A 22388-nucleotide genomic window follows, 5' to 3' on the forward strand; every position below is an offset into this window, starting at 1 on the left:
AAGCTATAATATAAACTTAAAAAGCTATAATACAAACCAGAATTAAAGTTTGAATTGATGTTTTATTTTTTTGGCTAAGATAGTTTTGATTAACGTTTATATGGACATGAAATATCGAGCGGAAATGTATCCTTTTTAATCTGTAATTTGATATACATCCAGTTTCGTTTGATAAGACGCTATACATGTAGATAACAAGGGATAATGAATTTTTGTTAGAAATAAATATTTGACTTAGATAAACCTTACATATTATTATTTGCAAGGACAATATTATTGATGAGCTTATAACACTAAAAGTTAAAATGGTTAAAGTCACTGATATTTTTAAAAATAATTATGTTTGTTTACTAGATTAGATAACTGATTATAAATTAATTATAATAAAATTGACCACAAGAAATTTTTTATTTTATAATAAAAAGACAATTCACATATATATTGTACTGTTATTCGAAAGGAATAAATTTAATCATTAAACTAAAAAAAGAAACAGAAAGATGCATAATTAAATATTAATCAAGTAATTTTTTGTATACTTAAAAGATGCATAATTAAATATTAATCATATAAAAGATCAAATTTTCTATAATCAGAAAGAAATTATTCAGTTACTTCAAAGATTTATTTATTATTTTTATCTATTAATAGTGATTATAGTGAAAAAATAAAATAAAAATATTTACAATACATCAGAGTCTCCAAAAAGTTTAAGGAAATGACAATCATATATATTTTGATGAAAAATTAAAAATAATTTAATGTCTGACAGATACCCTAAGATAGCACTAAAAACGTTTATAAACTATAAGGATCAAAATGACCAAAATATTTTATTAAAGAGTTAAATATACATTTATACTCCTAAGGTTAAATCAATCGGGTGAAATTTCTTTTATCATTTTTCTTATGGTTTATTCAGGAGTAAATCACTTAACGCTCGATGTGATTTACTTTTTCTTTTATTATTTACCCCATAAATTTTCTTCCCACTTACCCTAATTTATTTACTCCTATTTATTCTAATATTTACCGATCACAGTCTATGTGTATCTCGTGCTATACACTTGACAGTCGGAATATCCCACACTTCTGAATATTCGTGCTATGTATGAAAAGTGCGCCTGCAGCCATATATCATTACATGTTGAAAAGTGAAAAGGATGACTTTTGTGTTGGTTCCCACACGCAGGGAAGTCCTATGAAGGGCCGGCCTACCACAGTCTCCGATCACAAGAAAATATTCTTGTTTTCTTTTTTGAAAGAGGTCAATATTCTTGAGTTTATTTGCTATATTAATTACACGAATAAGAATAAACCTCAAGATTATAATTCAAAAGACAGCCGAAGCTCTAGCTTTACAACTATTAAAGTTAACTCCGAATCAAAGCCCTAGCGGCCATTCACTCTTCTTTTTCCTTTTCCTTTTCCTTTTTTTTTTGCGTTTATGCATATCTTGTATATATGTATCATTTTGCACTTTTTGCACCGAATGTTAAATACACTAGAGTTTTTAACCGCGCTACGCGCGGATAAGATATTATATGTATTTCTCAATTCTAAGAAAATAATGTATAATATTGTATTACATTATTTAAAGAATATAAAATAAGACTACATAACATAAATATATTTTTTTAATTTTCTTTGTGAAAATCATTATGTTGTTTGATTGTTGTACTTGATTCACATATTTGCATAGATATATGTAATAGATGAATAACTATATTTTTATTATCAGTAAATAATATATATTTATTATATAATATAAGAAAAATAAAATTATTTACTTTTTAAACAACCTTGTCTCATGTTGGGGATTCGGTTATAGACATATCATATTCGAAGAAGACATTTTACAGTTATCAATCTTCTTAAAAGTCAAAAAACAAATTTGAATATCAAAACAATATCTCATACGATCTCTTTGTGGAATAACTACTCTAAAGTAATTGAATTTAGGCATCAAAAAGACTGGAAATGGATGTGCAGATGTGTTATCTAAATCAGCTTTACAAAGTACTATTCATAGTTCATATATCATTTATGTCCATCCTATTTTTTTTGTCCATCATTTCTTAAACATCTTGAAATAATTGATGCTAATTAATAATAAAATTTTGGCTGGCAAAAAAATCAAATTTGTCTAATTATCGCTAAAATATTTTATTAATATTGTCTAAAAAACTTTCAAGTGATATCATAGTTTAATTTTTGTTAGTTTTTTTGTTAATTTTTAGAGTTTTTTTGTATTTAAGATTTTTTCCATATTAAGCTTCTATTTCTTTCACTGAATTGATATATATATATATATATGTCATAAAAATTACCATCAAATCATTTTTACTTATTTATTATTTTGTTTTTAATGAAAATACACCTTTAAATAATTTAATTTAAAATAAAATTATATATTAATTTGTTGTATTCTAACAATTTGATTGATTTAGGTGGATAACTTAAAAAGTTTTCATATAAATCGGGGAAAGCAATCTTATGTTGTCATATTATATTTATTTGTGTATATAGAAACTATATATAATGCTAGTGTAATAAAGAAAGAACATTATTTTTTGTAACTTCAAAAAGATACATTATTACAATTTGAAATTAATCAAAATTGAATAAAATGGTAATTAAATATTTGTAAATCTAATTGTTTTTTTATCTTATTCAGTTGGATTCTCATGAAAAGAAATCGATAGGTTAAACAAATGTTTCAAAATTTGTTGTGTTATTGTTTTGTCTATAAATTACAAAATTTATTGAATTGATATATTTAATTATTGCACCCTTAAATAATATTTTATTAAGACATTAGAGAACTATGTTTTGAGTTATTTTGTCAAAATTGTACAAAAATCTATATTTTTTCATCTTAGAATACAACAAATTTATATGTTAAACTTACTTTTACAAAATTCTTAACTTTGTCACGAAAACAAAAATCTATGCTTTTTCATATTTTTCAATGTTCTCACACTTTCAAAGAATATATTAGCTTAGTCATTTACTTATTTTTTTTACAAAACAAAGTATCGGAGTCTTGAAAGTTGAATTCATATTATTGTAATTGTACATAAGAGTTTGTGATTACATACTTAGTGGTTCTTGTATATGTGTTCAAGAAAGTTTCAATGGCTTAGTGGTAACTGTCCTATATTAATGTCATAATAACCCGGGTTCGATCCTTTCCTTTGCATTGTTTTTCATTTTTTACGAAAAAATAAATAAGATGACGTGGCAATTTCGGGTTCTCTGATTGGTTGATTTTTCTATCCTACGTGGACACCCTCTCCATGGCTTATATTTGCCTTTTAGTATAGTATTGATTTGTCTACTATTTATTGTGTTTTCACTTAATATTTTAAATATTTGTACCTCTCCCTGCAGATGAAAATTGTATGAATATATGTAGGCTTGCTACTTAATTGGGTTAGAGAAGCCCAATAATATATCAGATCAAATTTCGATTGCTCTACAGACTTTCTGTGGATATTTTATTTATATATTTCGATTATAGGCCCAAAGAGACAAGAGTCTGACTTATTTTATTTCAAATGTTTAAGGTGCAAAGGTATGCCTATGGTTATGTATGGTATTTTCCTCCTTGCATTCGCAGATGGATAATCCAGTCGCTTGTTGTTGTTGTGTCGAATTGTATATCTTTCTTTGTTTTGGCGTTGCTCTTCTTCTTTTCAAGGTGTGATTGGTTATTTTGGAATAAATGGCAAGAAAATAAATAGGTGAAAAAAAGAGAAGAAAAATTAAAATAGGAAAGAACAAAAACAGGAGTAAATTGTGTTTACTCTAATGTATGTGTCTTCATTTTACTCCACTGGAATAGTGACTAGAGGAAATAAGTGAAAATATGTGTTTACTTGATTGGTAATTAGATTTTTACTCTATAAATGACATTCAGTCGCACATTCTCAGTTTATACTTTTGGAGATTTGTAACCTACCAGCTTTGCATTCCATTCCACTTTGATGATAAACTTAGATGAAAAAGAAATTAGTGGTTAGATTTAGTCCATCACAAGCACACACGTTTGCAATTTTTTTTGTATCAAACTATTTGGTCATACCATTATACTGTCTATTCTACCGGTTTATTAGAGAGATTGTTTTTACTTTAAATTAAATTATTTTTTTTAGAGCTTGCTATTTTATTACATAGCGGTAAATAAAAACAAAATTAACTTTCTGTCAATACCGCCAATGCCAGAACTGTTGAAACCATGTATTTACACACTTACTTCATATCGGAAAACTTAATGAACTACACAATACACCAATATGTTTTTACTTATTTCAGAATCTTTGATGCATTACGCAGGCAGCAGATAATGCTGTCAACGAGAGATGAGTTGGAGTTGAATGGTAATAAATCGTCAGAGAGTAGATCTATAAAGACGATGACAAAAGTCATATGCGTTACTTCAATTTTTAAAACTGGAAACTAAATTTTCTGAACTACTCACTCTTGTTTTTTTTTTTTACCTTTTCCTTTGTACACCCAAATAAAATTACATCCCTTCACAAGATCGATGAAACATGAGTAGTGGGAAAGAGGTAATGAAATAAACCATCCCCTTCAACAGCACATAAGTGCCTATTTTTTTTTAAAACAACATTTCAGGTCTAAGTTTAACATAAAATGTAAAATAAATTTAAAGAAAAAAAATGGAAGCAACCATGTTCCTAGCTTAATAAAAACTAACCAGAAGCTTTTTTTTGCAAGCTCTACACACTCTTCTTCATGCCCCTGCAACTTAAGCCTTCTCTTCCACCCATTGCTTCCTGAAACCCCAAAAATTGGAAGGGAAAAAAAATTATATTTTTATATCTAATAAAACTAGCAAATTACACAACTCTCATCAATACTCAGAAGAAATTAATGTGGGCGTTATGAAAAAACTCATATGAGATAAAGTAGTACATACCTGAGACTGTTTGTTATCGATCATGTGAAGAAATGGTTCTTCATTGTTCTTAGACCCAACATGGGTCCTCTTAAGGCTCAAAAGCCCTTTCCACCTTCCCTTAGAGGAAGAAGATGAGAAGATGGGTCGCTTGAGAGAGAAGATGTTGGTAGCTTCATGAGGACTTTCTTCTTCATCTTCGACGAGGAGCTCTTCTCTCAATGTTCTCTGGACTTGGTTAGTCTCCTTGAATGGCAACAGCTTTCCTTTAGAGAAAAGTTCATCAGCAGGCATCATTGTGTAGTCGGAGACAGAAAACTCGAAGTTATCAGTAGCTGAGGAAGAACCCTCTGGTTTGGAGAGAGGGCTTGATCTTGGCGTCTTCGTCGTCTCAGGCCTAGTCTCAACGAAATCATTAGAGAAAGAGATTCTAGGACTTATGTCACCACCACCACTGAAGTTGTACATTTCTAAGCATGCCATTAGAGACAGAGCTCTATTGTGGCGAATTATAAACTCAGTTAAAAGACTCTTTTGGAGAGAGATAGAGATTTAATTCTGGTAGGGACAGTCAGTTGCACAGAGAAGCCTTGTGCAGTAACAGTAGTATTATATAGTACCCAATACTCATTTAGTTCTTTTGCACAAAGGATCAATGATAAAGCCATAATAAGCTAAATAGTGTATAATACTATTAATTTTTATCAAAATGATATCTTTATTGAAGGCAGATGTTACTGTTGAAGCGAAATTATTTATTGGATATAATTTTGTATCCAAGTGTTTCAAACACAGTTCAATTATTGGTGGATTCTGGTAATTATTTTTGATATTGTGACATGAAATGCATAGTTTTTTTTAACATACTTGGATAGTAGGACGTGGTTAATTGGTTTTGACGTTAGCACACTTATCAGCACCTTTTATTTTTATTTATTCTATTTTGGCCTTCTTTTTTTTCATCCTATTTATTTTTTTTCATTCTATTTTGGCCTTTTATAACAGGAATTTAAAATATAAAGTGGCTAGAGCTGGGTTGCGGGTCAAACCCGCCCCGCTGACCCGCCAACCCGCGGGTAAACTGATTTTTTTTACTCAAAAAATTTGACCCGCTTGACCCGCAAGAAAAAAATATGAAATCCGCACCCGCCCCGCTAAAACCCGCGGGTGATCCGCTAGACCCGCGGATAATATTAATAATATTAAAAATTATTAATTTAAATATTTTTTATTAAAATAACAATAAAATTTAATATTTTAAATATTTTTTTATTAAAAATAACAATAAAATTTAATATTTTAAATATTTTTTATTAAAAATAATAAATATTAATCTATTTATAATTAAAATTAAATTATTTTTCAAAAATTTTCTATTTAAAAATAATATTTTTAAAAAAAAATCTTTTCTTTTTTAGTTTTTGCGGGTTGGCGGGTACCCGCACTGAATTTTGGCTGACCCGCACCCGCTCCGCATAAAAATCACTCAACCCGCACCCGCACCCGCGAACCAAATTTTTCAAATCACTCGATCCGCACCCGCCCCGCAGCGGATCAAATGGGGCGGGGCCCACGGATAATGATTCATATTCCCAGCACTAAAAGTGGCATGCATTGCCAAGTCAGATCGTGAACGTATGGTATGATGTTTTGTCATAACGTAATAACTGTGTGTGTCTCCTAGTTATGAATACGTTGATAGTAGATTTCATTTTCATTTAGGAGGAACTATATTTACTGTGAACAAAAAAAAAGGAGGAACTATTTATACTAACAATAAAACTAAAGTTAAGGCACTGTTTTGACCCAAAAAAAAGTTAAGGCACTGTTTTTTTGTAATATACTCCTATTGACCAGTATTAAGGTTATGTTAAAAATATTATTAATGTTTATGGAAAAAAACTGTTAAGAAGTTGCGAAGAGTCACATACCTCTTTGCTTGTTTTGTTTCAGAACAAAAAAAACAAATACCCATGTACGCAGCTAACTTTTAAAAATTAATTTAGAGTCGCCATCTAATTAACAAAACATATAGAGTAAAATCTCCATGGATGATTTATTTTAAAGCGTTATCGGATGATTGCGGGAGGCTTCCTCAGGATATGATAACTTAATACTCCCTTCAATAGTATGGTTAGTATGGTATTTAGTTACTACTACGTATTATATTCATTGTTATTGTTTTACTTAATGTTTTTATCGGAGAGAGAGAGAGAGAAAGAACCTAATTACGAAAAATATAATTGGTCAACCTGCATTTACTTTTCAATTCTAGTGGAATAATGAAAAGATACCTCCTTGTGTAGTTTACTTTTCACTTCTAGGGCTTTGCAAGCTTCACAAATACCATTGGTAAGTAAGAAATGATTGTGGGTCCAAAAAATGAAAGATTCAAATTTGAATAATTGATAAAACTAATAAAAATGGAAAGAAATGAGGGAGAAGAGATATAAAAGGAAAGTGTCATAGTAGTCAGATTTGGAGAGATGGCATCTCTTCCACGGAAGTGTCTTTGAAAGCAACGTCACTCCTTTTTCTACAATGTTCTTAATAGTTTATATAAAAAATAACTGTATTAATGAGCTTCTGGGACAGCCAGAGCGTCTTATTTTGTTTTTGTGCAGAAAGTGTATGAATTTAGCTAGTGTCATCTCAGCTCATATGTTCGTGCAATAAACTCAACCAAAGATTTGTAAAAAGTATTGTTGTACATTGTCCATCTACGTGAGTTAAAGCTTCAACATTTCCAGCTACTCTTGTATGGTGAGAAATTTTTTTTTTTTGTTGCTAAAGGTAAATATCATAGAAATGAAATTAGATTTACAAGCATTGTAGATCTAGATTATGTTAAATGCTTGGAAAAAAAGGAAAAACAAAGTTGCAACAAAGATGAAGATTAGAAAAACGCAAGTCATCGCATCCACTTAGAGCATCTTTGTCCCAGCACTCTATTAGGGAGTGCTTATTTTTTTTACCTGATTAAAAAAAATTAAAAAAAAAATTAATCACGGACTGCCACGCATCGGTGAAGTCTTCGAAGAGCAGAAGCAACAAAAAAAACACGGCGTTTATTTTGCAGCTGAAAGCATCGTTGTTTGGCATTTTTTTGGGGTACATAGGACTAAGCACCTCATTTTTTTGTACGATAATGCTGCTCTTAGCCATAAGGGTGAGAAATTGCTTTCTATCTCTCCTTGTTGTTATAGTATTGCGCATTTTTCTGTCAATAAGCTTGAATAAAACGATGGGTGGCAGGACAAGGTGGTTGTGCATCACATTATTTCTTTGTTTCCAAAAATGATAGATGATGCATTGAGCCGTTGAGCCACTAATTTCCTCGACTATGTGAGTTTGATGTTTTTTTTTTTTTGCCATCTAAATTTTATTATATATATATATATATATATTACACCATAAACCCACCAACAAATGTGTAAAACGGGCCTACAAACAAGTCCACCAAAAAACATAAAGAAGCCCAAACATCGACCCCATTAAACCCACCCCAAGCAACGTGTCGAAATTGAAAAGACACAGAGGACACGTGCCGAAATTCCCACTGCTTTCACCGCTTGAAAAGTCTACGCCGGAAACCACCGAAACGTCTATCGGAGCCGACGGATCTCGAACCACACACAGAGGAAACCACACCGGAATCCTGATCACCACTGTTTTACCGGCTTAAATTTCATCAGCCGTAACCAAAGGACTTTACCACCGGATTCAATCTGGGATTTTAACCACAACCACCGAAACTACCTCCAACGACTATATTAGAGTTTTGTGGAATCGGCCTCTTCAACCGATGCGCCTGGGCATTGGAGAGCTTCAATCGATTGGAATCGAGATCTCTTCTAAGCTCGGGCCATCAACCAAGATAACGAACCCATCACACCTCGAGCACTCTTGAGGGAACCAGACAACACCATCACCATCATCCGATACTTTAGCCAGCAACCACCATCGAAGAAAAAATGGCTCGACCCCAGAGTCGAAAAGCCAGTCAACCACCATAAGAAGGTGCAATACTGGAACTTAAAACCACGGACATGCAGCTTAGAGGAACCACTGAATCCGAATCGATACAAACCGAGATGACAAAACATAATAATTAAAAAGCAAACTCTCGACCGACGACGTGTCTGTGATAGCCCACCGTCGTCGGCCGGAAAAACGGAATTCAGAGAAAACTGGTCTTTAGTGAGAAGATGGAGGTTTCTAGAGAGAGAAGATGATAGAATGTGTCATCAGTGTGAGTTCGATGTTATATTCAAAGAAACTCAATCTTCCATTAATTGAAATTTATAAAATAATAACCACTTGTTAAACGTATATGAACTAATTGTTTTGTTTTATTGGTAACTTTTTTTTCAGGTATGGATATATATAAGATTAAACAATTTACTGAAGACAATTTTTTTGTAGCAATATCATAGTTAGAAGGTTTTATATAAAAATATATGAATCATAATATTTCGAGCAGTGGGTGCGGTTTGACCCAATAGTGAAAATAGTGTTATTAGCTGGCGATGCCGACCCTTTCCCTGACCACACGTGCTTCCTCTGTTACACTCATTTAGTAGTAGTATATAATTACATCTATATATATATACACAACTACATTACGTAACGTATACTGTATACACATAGAGAGATAACCAAAGTGAACAATTTTGTTATTGCGTCTAATTTTCTAATTGGCTAAATGCTTACGTGAATGTTAGGTACTAATCATCTTACATTCGTTTAGTTAGTGTGAAATCAAAATTTAATCATGATGTAAGTCGTTAACATGAAAGGGCATGTAAGAAGTTTCTATATATATGCTCTGCTACATTTTTATATATTTTTAAGGGTTGAATTTTATTGAAACTTTCTTTAGTCTATTAGTTTATTAGTTCGACTTTTTATACTAGAAGAATCATTTTTTAAAAATCAAATTAGACAGGTTAATAAAGAAAATATTAACAAAAATATTCAACATAATAAATGAATACTATTGAGTACGATTTTTTTTTGACAACAAGTACGCCTTTTATAAGATAGTTTATTATAGTGCAGCCAGACATAATTTTTTATAAAATAATAGAATTATTAGTTGTTGGTGTAATATTTATTATAGTTTATAATACTATAAATTTTCTGCGTTACAAAAAAAAAGGGTTTGAATTCTTGTTATATAGTAGCAATAAGAAAACGTTTTATCTATTATCTACAATCCTTCTGTTTTTAGCCTAAGCACTGTCAATGTTTGGAAGCATTATTTGTGCATATTGTAAAATTTGGGGTCTTATGCATTTGATTTAATTTTCTGAACTATCTGATAAAAAGCTTCGGTTATGCTAAATACTTGAACCCAAACCTCTATAGGAAATGACAAAAGTGTTCAAAAATATTAATACTACAAAGTCTTTTAACAATGATTATAGTAAATAAAAAATTGAAACGTGCAGTCAAAGGACACCGGTTGTACCGCTTAGCTGACGGGTTAGCCAATCTTGCATTTTCTCTTACGTTTGGTTTACATAGTTTTGATGAGGCACCGTTGGAGGTTGCTGCTGTTATGCAAGAGGATGTCGCTGGATCTTCTAGACCACGACTAGCTCTATTGTAGACTGGTTTTATGTTTTTTTTGAATAAATCTTGGGAGTTAACTCCCATATTCCTACCAAAAAAAAAAAAAAAGGACACCGGTTGTCAATCACATGGTTCTAAGTGCGCTTTTCTCAGGTGCTAGTGGCAAGTGGGTTCACGCCACGTTTCTTTTTGCTAAGGCCCCACCGCTCTCGTCCGAATGACTGGTCAAAGTTAGAGTTCTCTGTTAATTTCCAAAATAATTGATTTGACCTTTTTGAAAATATTTAGTGCACTATTTTATAAGATTTGGAATTTCACATTTGGATTATATCATAAGAATCTAATTACATTATTGGCTTAGCCAACTACAATACTAAAGTGCTTTCGAAAACAACAAATTGAATTTGTAGCGCATCCGTCCTCCCATTCTTATCACGTGATTGTGAACCAAGACAAACTTAACTTGAAAACAGAACTCTTCAATGTCTCTCTAGTTCTCCCATTTTAGCATTCTTGGCAAATGATTTACTTCTGGTTTTCTTCATCATAAGCAAAAGTCGATCGGCCATTCATACGGGGCATCCTAACCCGTTAGCAAGTAAACACAATATATTTTTTTTGATCAAATATATATATATATATATTGTTGCTCTCACAACCATTATTAGCTCATTAACTTTTTAGATTAAGCTTAATAATTTATAAGTCATGTAATTTATATTATATATATATTAAAATTAGGATTAAGACAAATGTTTCATTTTATCATCAAAATTAAACTCTTAAATTAATTGTCATATGTAAGTGAAAACAAAATAAATCCATCATCATCCATATATAAGTATGTATCACTCACTATTCTGTCACCCCAAGGAATCTACCACTTCATATGGGCTATTGCCTATTGGTCACAACACACAAGCCTCACTAGTGCAATCGTCAACGCGTCTCGAAGGAGACGTTCTATTTCATTAATTTTGATCATTTACTTTACTGACTACATTTTTTGTCGTCACTTTACTGACTACATATTAAAATAATATTTGATGATATAAAAATATTTAGAATATCATCTAAACATTATAAATATAAAACTAATATATTGCTGCAAAGATGTCATAATTTAGGAATATATGCATCTAGTGATATTTAATTTTTTTTTATAATTATGTGTTTTTTTGGTAAACATGTTAAATATGTTGGTAACTGTGAGGATGTAACCAACGGACCTTAGGCTAGTAGCACTTAAGGAATAACCCTGATACGGTGAACCTGCAGTTCGATTTTTGTTGGCCACAAGAATTTAACATTGTACTTCTGGATTCCACAGAATAGTCGGTTAATCTCGGTCGCCAGACACTGTGGTTAAATTAAAAAAAAAAAAACCGGTGAGGATGTCAAACTTATATTTGATATATAACGTTTAGAAAGGTCATAATATGTATGTGTTGGATCCCTAATGGCCTATACATGCATCGGCAGTATATCCACAACTATTTTTTTTCTAGAAGTTAAGGGTTGGCCGTATATGATTAATTCATGATAATGTATTTTTGTATATATAATGTTTAAAGTAATTAGTACTAGTTAATGCGTCTAAAGATGTTCACAGGGTACTACGGAGGCGTACGTGCGGGGTTATACTGTTGTATTTTGAATTATTTTATCAAGCAATTGATAATCAAAAAATAATTTTAAAAATAAAAGACTTCAATATGGTCGGCATCGGATAGGCTGACAAATGGAAGCAATGAGCTGTAGGGAATTAATTGGAGTATGTGCTACGTATATCTACCACTGACCAAATACGATTCTTCCCTGTTTAAATTATTATTATCTATCTTATTAAAACTCAAGTACAAAATTGGAGTGTTTGGAGACTTGAATAGGATTATTAAAAAAATTTGGAGTGTTTGGAAACATGAATTGTAGTCTTTTAAAAAAAATTAATTTTGTTTGGAAACAAGGATAGTAGTATTAAAAAAAAGTAATGGGCTTATGTAATTAAGAAAAATTAAAAGTCCATCATATTATAAGAAACTATCTATCTGGGCCAGATTTAAAATATACGAAAACGGGTCAATCTAATTGGCTAAAACTTTTTCTTTTCTAAACTAACCATAAAACAAAATTTAAACTTTATACACATATTTCAAATCAAAATAATAATTTAAAGTTGATTTATATCAAAAATTGATTAAAAAATAATACATATATTCAAAAATGGATTTTTACTAAACTATTTTTCAATAACTATTATAAAAAAATGTTGTCAATATATATAATAAAAATACAATACAAAGCCCAATTTGAAATACCAACTCAAATTATGGTTTTTATATTTCATATTAAGTTTTAAAAATATTATATATGTAATTATTTATATGATGGTACGGATAAAATACTATTAGTTATATGATTACTTATATGATGATACATATAAAATACGATTAATTATATGATAACAGTATACGATATATAATAATGAATAGGGATGGGATTTCAGGCACCCATACGGGTTTGGTTCTGATCGGTTTGTGTTTCGGGTTTTCGGGATCAAAGATTTAAGCCCTGTTAGGATGTTTCTAAATTTTGGTTTGAGTTTGATTCGGATCTTTGCGGGGTTGGTTCGCGTTTGGATAACCCATTTAAATTATTTTTAAAGTTTTAAATCATTATCTATTTTAAATTTCTCAAAATCTTTAAATAAAATAATATATTACCTATAAATTTGAATAACATATGTCAGAATACCTTAGCTTAACATATCAATTGGCTTGATTTAAAATTTGGGATACGGAATCAATAATTATTTTAAGTATTTTTGGTGATTTGAGTATACTTTAACTATTGCAGATATTTACTTTTGACTATATATATATATATATATATATATTTTCAAGTTTTAAACCAATTTAAAAATATCATTTTTAATGTTTTATATACGTTAAATCTAAAAATAATTAATATATATATATATATAAGTATATAAATCTATTTTTTAGATAAATTCGGGTACTCAAATACTTCGGTTCGGATTAGATTTGGTTCTCTAAATAACAAATTTTTGAATAATTCGAATATTTAATCAATTTATGTTCGGGTTTGGTACTATATTTTCGGATCGGTATCGGTTCTGTTCCTTGGATTCATTTTGTAAAACTCTAATATTTACATAAAAAACAAATATCAATATATTTTTCAAAATATATACCCGCGCGCCTGCGCGGGTCAAAATCTAGTTCACGTTAATAGGGAAGCTTCTTAATTTAACATTGTAAACTCCCAAGGTCCAATTAGGGGGAAATTTCTAGAAATTGTTAAGAAGTTGAATTAATGCACATCAATATATATTGAGGCCGTTAATGACTACTATTTATTTTGTTTTATCAAAGGCTATATTCAGTGAAGAACCTAGAGAATCTAGAGGTGAGATGTGACAAAAGAACTGTTTTCTTATGATCAAAAAGGAAGAATCTGAGAATCACTGAAGAGGAAACAGAGCATAACCCCAACATGCTTCAATTGTTCTAATGCAAGTTTTGTTGTGTGTGTGTGTGATGTCTTGCAAGTTTGTAACATTGGGAATTGCGGTAAAAACTATATGATTTAATATTCAATAAATTACTAAATATGATAATTAAGAAATTTCATCATATTAAGTCTGGTCAGTGTAAAATATAATACAATTTAAGAATACAATAAGATAATAAAACTTTGGAAAATTTATGTAAATATAGTCACAATATATAATGTTTATATAAATATAAAAATATATAATATTAAATTGAAATAATTGAAGTCTAATAGAATAATAGTATTTAGGTTTTTAATTAATATAAAGGTACTAAAATATAAATTTCAAAACTAAAAAATATTACTAAGATTTGATATTTAAAAATAATTATGTATACTTATTATTTTTTTTCTCTATATATAGACTTCATGTTTAGCTTATCAAGTATCATAACATTTTGTATCTCTTACATATTCTACAAATATGCCTGCTATTATAGCTAACATTCTTGGTAATCGGATTCGAGTTTGTAATCGAAATATGTATCACCAATTAAAATTTGATTTGGTTGAGCATATATGGAAAACATTTGGCACATTATTAAGTGAAGATTAAGGCTTACTTAATTATTATTACGATTATAGTTTGATATTCTGTTTTATCATTTTTAAGATTGTTTTTATAAATTTTTATGTAATTTATGTTTGTTTGTGTTATTTAAAATATTATAACTCCTTTATTATATTTAACTTTAATATAAGTTTTTTATCACAAACTAAAATACATTAAAATAAAACGAAATAATAATCAAATTGTAATGATTAGAAACTTAGTGGAGATAACAGATTTAGTAAAATGTCCCAACTTAACTTTTAGTTAACTTATTTCCTAGGTTGGTATGGTGGGAAGAATTGTTTCTTGCAACCGCAGCAAGCGTATGAAGCACAGACTGGTGTTATGTCTCAGCCGCAGCAACTTCCCGGTTTCTTGCAACCGCAGCAAGCGTTTGAAACGCAGACGAGTGTTATGTCTCAACCGCAGCAGCACTGGGGTTACACGCAACCGCAGCAGCCGCATCATCACAGTTTGACAACAATGAGGACTCGAGTTTTCAACAAGCAGCACGAGCAAAATCATCAAATGGATGCTGAGTTTGAGTCGGGGATGAATAACAGTTCTGCGTATGGTATACATGACGACACATGCTTCTCAGCCGCTGCCACAACCGCCTCAAATGCAGGAGAAGCAGACTAGCGACGAGGAGTTTGCATAGGAGTACATGTTCATCTCATAGTTAGTAAAAGAATGGAGCAGAGGAAATTACCAAAAATGAGTTCAAGGACCACTTGTAATAGTTTAGGTTTATTCTTTCCGTTATAATTCACATTGGCACAGAGCCTTCATATATACAACAACATTTAATATTTTTGTCTTCCGCCATGTATTTGCCTATAGCGTCTCACCTGCCTTTGGCACTGCTCAAATCGATCTCGGTTCATAGACAAGTTAGGAACTTGATGGTTAGTGTCGAGGCTGTTCCCAGTTAGTCGATGTGTTGCCTTGTTTAGGACTAGAGTGTTTGGAATCAGTTCTTTACATGTTGGACTCGTTGTGTTCGGACGATGGAGTACGGCTTTGAGGGATTCTGAGACGTGCACGGCTTTCACGGTAAAATAACAGTAATATCAAAGAGAATAGTCGGAGACAGTGAAAATGCTAACAAGAAAGTGATATCAAAGAGAATTATACCAACCAAATTAACGGTTTTTCTCATTTTATTACTCACAACCATTCAGGTGTAAAAATGTAAAACTCAGAGGACGAGGAACGCTCCTTTGTGTATTCTCCCAGTTCCCTCTTTTTCTTCTGATATTATTATTCCGATGACACCTAAAGAAGAGCTGCAGCTTGCTTAGCTTGTTTGAGGGAAGAGAAATCAATAGACGCGAGCTTTGGGAGGGAAAGTCTCAATCTCATCGTCGAGAGTGTCCATGTGAACAGGCCTATACTCCAACCTCACTTTCTCATCTTCCCAGTACCCCAATGTATGCTTCATCCATTCTCCATCCTCCCTTTTCTGCGCACACAAGTCATTATATATATTTGAGTGCTGGTTCTCTATCATCACCATCATCTTCATCGCTATATGATATAGTCGTGTATATATATATATGAATGTTTTAAGAGGAAGAGAATGAAACCGTGAAATCCTCCCGAGCATGTGCTCCTCTGCTTTCCTTTCGTGCTTCCGCTGAATGCATTGTTATGGACGCGTTTATCAGAAGGTTCTCCAACTCTATTGTCTCTATCAGATCAGAGTTCCTGCACTCACCACATATAGCCTCAAGAGTTTTACCACACCGTTAATTTACATTAATAATTAATAATATCGATTCACAATGATAAAAGTATATTTTCTTCTTTTTTTTACCATATCAAACTCCGATCTTTAACCTGGACATCCTCGAAACTTTCCCATGCCTTGTCGATCAACTGACAACCTGCAATTATTTAAGAATTGGTGGCCTTTGCAGGTGAGATAGAGCTCTGAATTCACTATAATAGGTTAAGACAAGTTCTCATCTACTTTACCTTCTTCCAGTGTTTCTTGGGTGCGGAAGACAGCTGCATTGTTCTGCATAATCCTCTGCATGTTCAATCTGATACTTGATGTAGGAAGCGACCCGCTTGAGTGTCTTAACTTGTTCAGCCATTCGATCGTCTTCTTACCTGCATTCTCCTCTAGAGGTCTCTGTTTCTCACCTGCACCATTCGGAATAAGGCAATTAAAAACATCACAGCAGACTATTCCTTTTATATATATATTAATGATACTACACTCTCGAGAGTTCCTCAAATGTGACTAACCTGGTTTGCTTATCTCTGCAACCCTATTTGCACAAGCACGGCCGAACACAACAATATCGAGGAGAGAATTTGCACCAAGCCTGTTGGCACCATGAACAGATGCACAAGCTGCCTCCCCAGCAGCCATAAGCCCAGGAACCACTGCATCTGGATCATCTCCTTTTATGGTCACTACCTGCACGACAAAACAAAAATAATTACTCTCGACTTCTAGTGCATCTCATTGATTAACTCTACACAAATTTCAGCAAAACTTCTTCAAAGGCTTCTCCTATTCTTACCTCGCCGTGGTAATTTGTTGGAATACCACCCATGTTGTAGTGGACAGTGGGCAAAACTGGAATTGGCTCTTTAGTAACGTCAACACCAGCAAAGATTGCAGCTGTCTCAGAGATTCCAGGAAGCCTTTCTTTCAGAACTTCTGGTGGAAGATGATTCAAATGGAGATAGATATGATCCTTATGCGGTCCTGGCAATATTAGCAACAGATCCAAAATGAGTATTAAAAACTAAACATATCACAAAATTAATCTTGGATACAGCACAAAGACATGCAACGAGAGTTTCTCCAAAAAACTAAAACTAGTTCTAAGGAAAGCATACCTACACCACGACCTTCCCTGATTTCCATAGTCATAGATCTGGAGACAACATCTCTTGATGCAAGATCCTTGGCAGTTGGAGCATATCGTTCCATAAAACGTTCACCTTCACTATTTCTAAGGATGCCACCTTCACCTCGAGATCCTGCAATTGTATAATAGACAATGTAAATGTCGCGAACACACATTAAATCTTTATCTTGCAAAACAGATTCGTGCATGTGAGGAGAAGACGCTAACCTTCAGTGATGAGACATCCGGCTCCATATATACCAGTTGGGTGGAACTGAACAAACTCCAAGTCCTGCATAAAGTTGTTAGACAATAACATTATTAGCGCGAAAAAGACATTGTTCACCATTAATCTCAAAACGAAACAGGTGGCAAACCTGGAGTGGAAGACCGGCACGTGCAACCATGGCATTGCCATCTCCTGTGCAAGTATGTGCTGAGGTTGCTGAGAAGTATGCTCTGCCATAACCCTGGGAGAAACATGAGCCATCATGTTAAGTATATTTGCACTTCTTGAAAAAAAAATTATCATATAAAGCTACTCAAAATTAGCTCACCCCAGTGGCCAAAATTGTTTGTGCAGAGCGGAAACGATGCAGTGTTCCGTCTTCCATGTTTAGTGCAATTACACCCTGGCAAGTGCCTGCAGATCGGATAACAATGTTGCATAAATACTAACAGAAGGTACAAATAAAATAAAGAGATATCCGATATACATACCATCACTAGCCATGAGCAAATCCAGAGCGAAGTATTCAACAAAGAACTGTGTGTTATGCTTCATAGCTTGTCCATATAAGGTATGCAAGAGAGCATGTCCAGTTCGATCAGCAGCGCAAGCACAACGATAGGCCTGACCACCTGATGATAGAATAAAAAAAGAAAGCCAATATGATAAAATCCTTTCTAAAAAAAAAGAGAATAAGTCGAAGGTCAATAAGAGTGTAGACAAAGTCACCTTTGCCAAAGTCGAGACTCTGACCACCAAAGGCACGCTGGTAGATTTTACCCTCTTCAGTACGGGAAAAAGGAAGGCCGTAGTTCTCAAGTTCAATCACTGCTTTTGGTGCCTCTCTACACATGTACTGGATAGCATCTTGATCACCTACACAAATAAGAAAAGAAAAGAAACTCAAGATCAATTAAAAAGCAAGATCAATTAACTAATAGAAAAGGCAAGGAGGAGGGAGATTACCAAGCCAGTCACTGCCTTTAACAGTATCATACATGTGCCATCTCCAATCATCTTCAGACATGTTTCCCAGTGCAGCGTTTATACCACCCTGCAAATCACATAAAGATCAAATCTCAAAGAAAAAACCCAAACATCCATTTTATAATCGAATAGTAACAAAAATATACCTGAGCAGCGACGGTATGGGAGCGGGTGGGGAAAAGCTTGGTAATGCAAGCGGTGTTAAAGCCATGCTCAGATAATCCAATGGCCGCTCTAAGGCCAGCACCACCAGCTCCAACAACCACCGCGTCATAGGTGTGATCCACTATCGTGTAATCACCCGTCTGCTACATACATATGGATTATATAAAATAAGCACAAAAGCAATTACGAAACGGGACTCGATCAACATCCTCAAAACGATGGTTCCTGAATAAAACCAAATGCACAAACGGAAAACTAAGGAGAAGGAAGTGAGAGATCTTACAGAGGAGGAGGAGGAGAAGAATCTAGAAAAGCGAGATCCAGAGAGTGAGGTCCTTGATGAAGGAGCTCGGAGGCTACGAGAGACGCAGCGCCACATCTTCTTCTTCGTATTGAAGAATACACAAGCGGATCAGTTGTATGTATCAATGCAAATCCGTAGAAATGAACTCACGAGCGAACGGAGTGAGAGCAGACACCGAGGTGCTTCCAAAAAGAAAAATGGAACACGATGATGACTCCTTAAATTCCGTTGCTACCCTTACTCTCATACCATTATTACGTTACACCGGTTTACGTTACTCATTATTTTTGTTTATCACGTTGCTAGGACATCAATTCCGTTGTCGTCCAGCGGTTAGGATACCTGGCTTTCACCCAGGCGACCCGGGTTCGATTCCCGGCAACGGAGCTTTTTTTTAGTTTTGCGAATTGTTGATTTTACTTAAACACTCACATCAGTGCACCATTACATGTTCTAAACTTCTCTAAAAGCTTGCAACTGCCAAATAAAAATAAAATATCCACAAAAGCAGAAGGCCAATTGTTTTTAATCACATGAGAGCCTCGTAAAACACCACTCCCTTACTCTCATGTTTCCAAAGGTTTCCAAGTGTCTACTGAACTTACAAAAACTTCCGATGTCTCTAATGACCAAAGCCCTTTCAGGCAAAAGTAACCGGTCATGTTCCGGAAAAATAAAACACACCGAAGTGGTTTTCAATGCGAGGTCCTAACTGTTGAGGGAAGACAGCATCCCTCCAGCTGAACTAGGCAGCACCACTTCCCAACCTGGACCCTTCACTGGAAAAGCTTCACCAGCTTCTGGTTCTGTCTCTCCTGGTGAAGTAATCATCAGGTCACTCCTGTCAAGCAACCGGTCAAGATCCTCCTCACTTATATCGGTTTGTATCAGCTTATCTTCAGCAGTTTCATCGTCCTTAAGCAATGCCAGTATGTCCTCTTCCTGTGTGTTTGTTTGGTTCAAGCCTTTTACTAAAATATGGGGGGTATTTTAAAAAAAGGATTTGGTTCTGAGAGAAACTAAACCTCTAGGGGTATTGAAGACTTGGCACGTTCTTGATGAAACTGCCCTTTGCCAATAACCACATGTTCCAGCTTAAGCTTACTGTACGCTCGTTTCAGAACTCGGCCCTGAGAAAAATGTCATAAACAAGTCTCAGTAGACAACAATCTCACCGACCTAGAGAGAGTATAAGTTGACTGATGAAATATCAAAATTTTCACCTCTACTGACTGAGCCGTCGCAAGCCTGTAAACATGAACAGGTTTTGTCTGACCAATTCTGTGGCATCTGTCCATGGCTTGCAAGTCCATTTGAGGGTTCTGGAGAATGATGAGGTAACAACAGTTAGACACCACCCGACAGAAACAAGACCAGGGAAGAAATTCTTAGAAAATAGACTAATTTTGATTACCCAATCGCTGTCGTAGAGGATACATGTATCAGCAGCAGTAAGATTAATCCCGAGTCCTCCAGCTCTGGTACTGAGAAGAAATATTCTACAGCTGCTCTTTTCATCATTGAATTCGTCAATCTATTTCATAAGAGAAAGAGACTGAGACCTTGTGGTTATGATATGGTAAGAATACTTTTTATATGGAAAATCAGCTTGAGCAAAGGAAAAACCTGTCTTCTCCTTTCATCCAGTTTCACATTGCCATCGATTCTGCAAACCTCAAACCCCTTCTCACTGAAGTAGTAATCCATAATGTCCAGAATTTTTGTCCATTGGGTGAAGACTAGGACCTGCTCATCAGGAAAAAAAATTAGAAAAGGTCTCATGGGAAATGAGCTACGAGCCAGGGGATTCTAAAACATACTTTGTGATTTTTGGCAAATAACCGAACAAGCAATCTCTCCAATAAGCGGAATTTACCGCACTGTCCAACAATGTCTTCAATTGGAGGGTAGAAATCTGTCAAGAAAAGAAAACAATTAGACAGATCAATAATAAAGAAAAAAAAAAATCATTTGTTTCCATGAACTAAGAAGGCACAGTGACATACATGAACCATCTATTTGCCCCGCAAGAAGGTCAGGATGGTTGCAGTTCTTCCGAAGTTGAATAACCAGATTGTTAAGCTTTCCCTTCCAGCCTTGACCTGAAAGTATAAGGGATGAAGAAAGCAATGCAGAAGAGGCAAACTGTAAAGCATAAAACACACAGAAAAACAAGTACCTGGGATAGCATTCTCGCCAAGGTGTGCCTCCAACGTGCGATTCACAAGATGATCCTGGAAATTTTTCTGATGATCCGTCATTGTAGCATAAATAATAATCTCCTTTTTCCTCGGAAGTAAGAGCTCAACATCACATTTCATTCTTCGGAGGATGAAAGGTCGTAGTATATTATGAAGTTTCGCAACAACCTAGACAAAAATTTACTCTTCTCATGATATGTACAATCAAAGAAATCTACTGAAATTAATCATAATTGTTCATACTTGAGCTCTTCTTTTCTCTTCTCCTTCTTCCTTACTTGCTTCACTTTTGTTCTTTTCAGAAAAATCAAACCTATAAAGTACTCAAATTATTAGCTGAATATTTAAGGAATAAATGTAAAAAAGATGGCAACTGTTTTGCTATAAAAAAACAAAAGACAACATGCTAATTACAGAAAACAGTAGAAAAAAGGCCAAGTTCGTACCAGGATTCAAATTCGTCATGTGATGCAAAGATGTCAGGCAGAATAAAATTCAACAGGGACCAAAGCTCAGACAAATTATTTTGCAGAGGTGTTCCTGTCAGCAGAAGTTTGTTCTCCATCTTCATGTGTTTAAGTTCCCTCAGCAATTTACATTGGTGGTTCTTCAACCTGTGGCCCTATAGGATGCAAGAACAAACTTATAAGTTAGAAGGACTATCTTGATCATAGAAACTAATGTGCCTAAGACACCAGTCAATCTGGAAAATTACCTCATCAATCACAACATATTTCCATGGATAGTGCCGCAGATTTTTTCTAGCATCATTCATAGCAACCTCATAAGAAGTGATGACTATGGGGAACTTCGGACCAACAGTTTTGGGCATGTGCTTCCTCCTGAGCTCATCCCTTTTTTTCTTATCTCCATGGTAGATTATTGCATTGATGGAAGGCGTGAACCTATTCAACAAGGGGGGAAAAAATGAAAACGACCCCAAAGCTTGACATCTAGATAAACACAAATGGTCAAGAGAGTACCTGGCGATCTCATTCATCC

General features: G+C 33.7%; 3 protein-coding genes and 1 non-coding gene across 5 annotated transcripts; 1 reads left to right on the top strand and 3 right to left on the bottom strand.

The window, feature by feature from the left end:
- Positions 1 to 3542: 3542 nt before the first annotated feature.
- On the bottom strand, positions 3543 to 5820 carry BNAA09G52580D. The gene is made up of 2 exons (XM_013803785.3): positions 4946 to 5820; positions 3543 to 4802 (listed from the first exon to the last, which is right to left on the bottom strand). The coding sequence occupies exons 1-2, from the start codon at positions 5405 to 5407 to the stop codon at positions 4746 to 4748; spliced, it is 519 nt and encodes a 172-aa protein (XP_013659239.2). The 5' UTR covers positions 5408 to 5820; the 3' UTR covers positions 3543 to 4745.
- Positions 5821 to 15679: 9859 nt separating this feature from the next.
- LOC106366291 (succinate dehydrogenase [ubiquinone] flavoprotein subunit 1, mitochondrial-like) lies at positions 15680 to 19419 on the bottom strand. 2 transcript variants are annotated; one of them, XM_048739543.1, is made up of 15 exons: positions 19165 to 19419; positions 18863 to 19024; positions 18696 to 18783; positions 18459 to 18605; positions 18221 to 18361; positions 18058 to 18143; positions 17878 to 17970; positions 17729 to 17792; positions 17490 to 17633; positions 17168 to 17355; positions 16887 to 17061; positions 16611 to 16781; positions 16450 to 16519; positions 16220 to 16340; positions 15680 to 16095 (listed from the first exon to the last, which is right to left on the bottom strand). In XM_048739543.1, the coding sequence occupies exons 1-15, from the start codon at positions 19258 to 19260 to the stop codon at positions 15955 to 15957; spliced, it is 1887 nt and encodes a 628-aa protein (XP_048595500.1). In that variant the 5' UTR covers positions 19261 to 19419; the 3' UTR covers positions 15680 to 15954. The 2 variants fall into 2 exon arrangements, with proteins under 2 accessions (XP_048595500.1, XP_048595502.1); XM_048739545.1 differs by having other exon boundaries at positions 18863 to 19021; positions 19165 to 19412.
- An 81-nt stretch (positions 19420 to 19500) lies between these two features.
- TRNAE-UUC lies at positions 19501 to 19572 on the top strand. The gene has a single exon. It is a non-coding gene; the product is annotated as a tRNA-Glu (tRNA).
- A 62-nt stretch (positions 19573 to 19634) lies between these two features.
- Positions 19635 to 22386, bottom strand: LOC106366290 (ATP-dependent DNA helicase DDM1). The gene is made up of 12 exons (XM_048739546.1): positions 22370 to 22386; positions 22102 to 22291; positions 21833 to 22008; positions 21630 to 21699; positions 21365 to 21554; positions 21192 to 21287; positions 21006 to 21100; positions 20812 to 20931; positions 20600 to 20719; positions 20409 to 20507; positions 20211 to 20315; positions 19635 to 20127 (listed from the first exon to the last, which is right to left on the bottom strand). Exons 1-12 carry the CDS (start codon positions 22384 to 22386, stop codon positions 19894 to 19896), a joined length of 1512 nt encoding a protein of 503 aa, XP_048595503.1. The 3' UTR covers positions 19635 to 19893.
- Positions 22387 to 22388: the final 2 nt, after the last annotated feature.

The sequence above is a fragment of the Brassica napus genome, chromosome A9, assembly GCF_020379485.1.
Source record: "Brassica napus cultivar Da-Ae chromosome A9, Da-Ae, whole genome shotgun sequence".
In the NCBI taxonomy this organism is placed as follows: domain Eukaryota; kingdom Viridiplantae; phylum Streptophyta; class Magnoliopsida; order Brassicales; family Brassicaceae; genus Brassica; species Brassica napus.